Raw genomic sequence first — 1227 nt, 5'->3', positions numbered from 1 at the left:
CACACACATATATACTAACAACTATACTACACGCACATATATATATATATATATATATATATATATATATACATGCATATATATATATATATGCATACATATATATATATACACACACACACATATATATATATAAAATAAATTTATATACACACACATTTATATAATACACCACGTAACATTATAATATATATGTATATACAGATATATAGGTATACAGATATAAATATCTACATGTGCACACAAAGCAGAATTCGGTACTTACCACACACTCGTCGCCACAATAGTTTCTCTGCATACAAGAGCAAGCCTGTATGGCTGGCTTCTGTTTACAGAAATCACAGAACTGCGGCCGTGCCTCGTGTCGTTCTACAGCTGCTCGGTATCCCGCAGAACTTTCCGCCTCGGGCACAGCAGAACACACCCAGCGATGCTCTTTAAAGTCTAAATCCTGATACAATCAATCGCAGCCGAGAGCAGTGAGAAGAGGTATCCATACGCACTCACATGCAAGTACATAATAGCATACACAAAATAGCTATTGAGAGAAAAATAACTAGTTCTTAAACAAAGTAGTTCCAAACCAATCGTGCGCGTATCAATCTCCAAACACAGGTTGATGATAAATACACTTATGATATGCTATACATATGTACTTGTACTACGTCCACATAATGCTTCACATTTAGATGCACATGAAGGTACATAAATATACACACATACACATACAATATACTTGATACAACCCCTGCATAAACACACATGCACATACAACATGCTATCGTAAAAGTATTCACTCACATATTGCAAGTTTAACATGCCGGATACACCACAGCTAGAGGCGAGGTTGTGGACAATACCTTGCAATTCTCGCCGCAAAACACTCTTTGACCACAGGCGCATTGCAGTATTGCTACTTTCACCCGACAGTGATCACACTTTTGTTCGGCCAGTCGCGCCTCAGATGCTTTTGTTTGGGTTGCCGCTACGGCTTTCTTCTGCTCGTCATCTACAGTCGAACAACTCTTCCAATGATTCTTCCAGTCCAATGCCTACAAAACACGATTGAGAATAGAAGGTTTAGTACAGGTCTCACAAAAATAGACACAAATATATATGTCAAACGTACGTATATAAATACGTATATAGATACACATACACACACACACTCATATATATATATATATATATATATAATAAATACGTATAGTATTTATAGAACACACA

General features: G+C 36.5%; 1 protein-coding gene across 1 annotated transcript in view; it reads right to left on the bottom strand.

Moving 5' to 3' along the window:
- SARC_05961 (hypothetical protein) overlaps positions 1-1227 on the bottom strand; it is a 6662-nt gene that overhangs the window by 4954 nt on the left and 481 nt on the right. The window contains exons 2-3 of the mRNA XM_014300147.1: positions 861-1052; positions 266-451 (exon numbers count right to left, since the gene is read on the bottom strand). Of these exons, the coding sequence (XP_014155622.1) occupies positions 266-451; positions 861-1052 (378 nt within the window). The remainder of the gene's footprint in view (positions 1-265; positions 452-860; positions 1053-1227) is intronic.

This window comes from Sphaeroforma arctica, assembly GCF_001186125.1.
Source record: "Sphaeroforma arctica JP610 unplaced genomic scaffold supercont1.407, whole genome shotgun sequence".
Classification (NCBI taxonomy): domain Eukaryota; class Ichthyosporea; order Ichthyophonida; genus Sphaeroforma; species Sphaeroforma arctica.
Note: the sequence above shows the minus strand (reverse complement) of the source record. Positions and strands in the feature narration are given on the sequence as shown.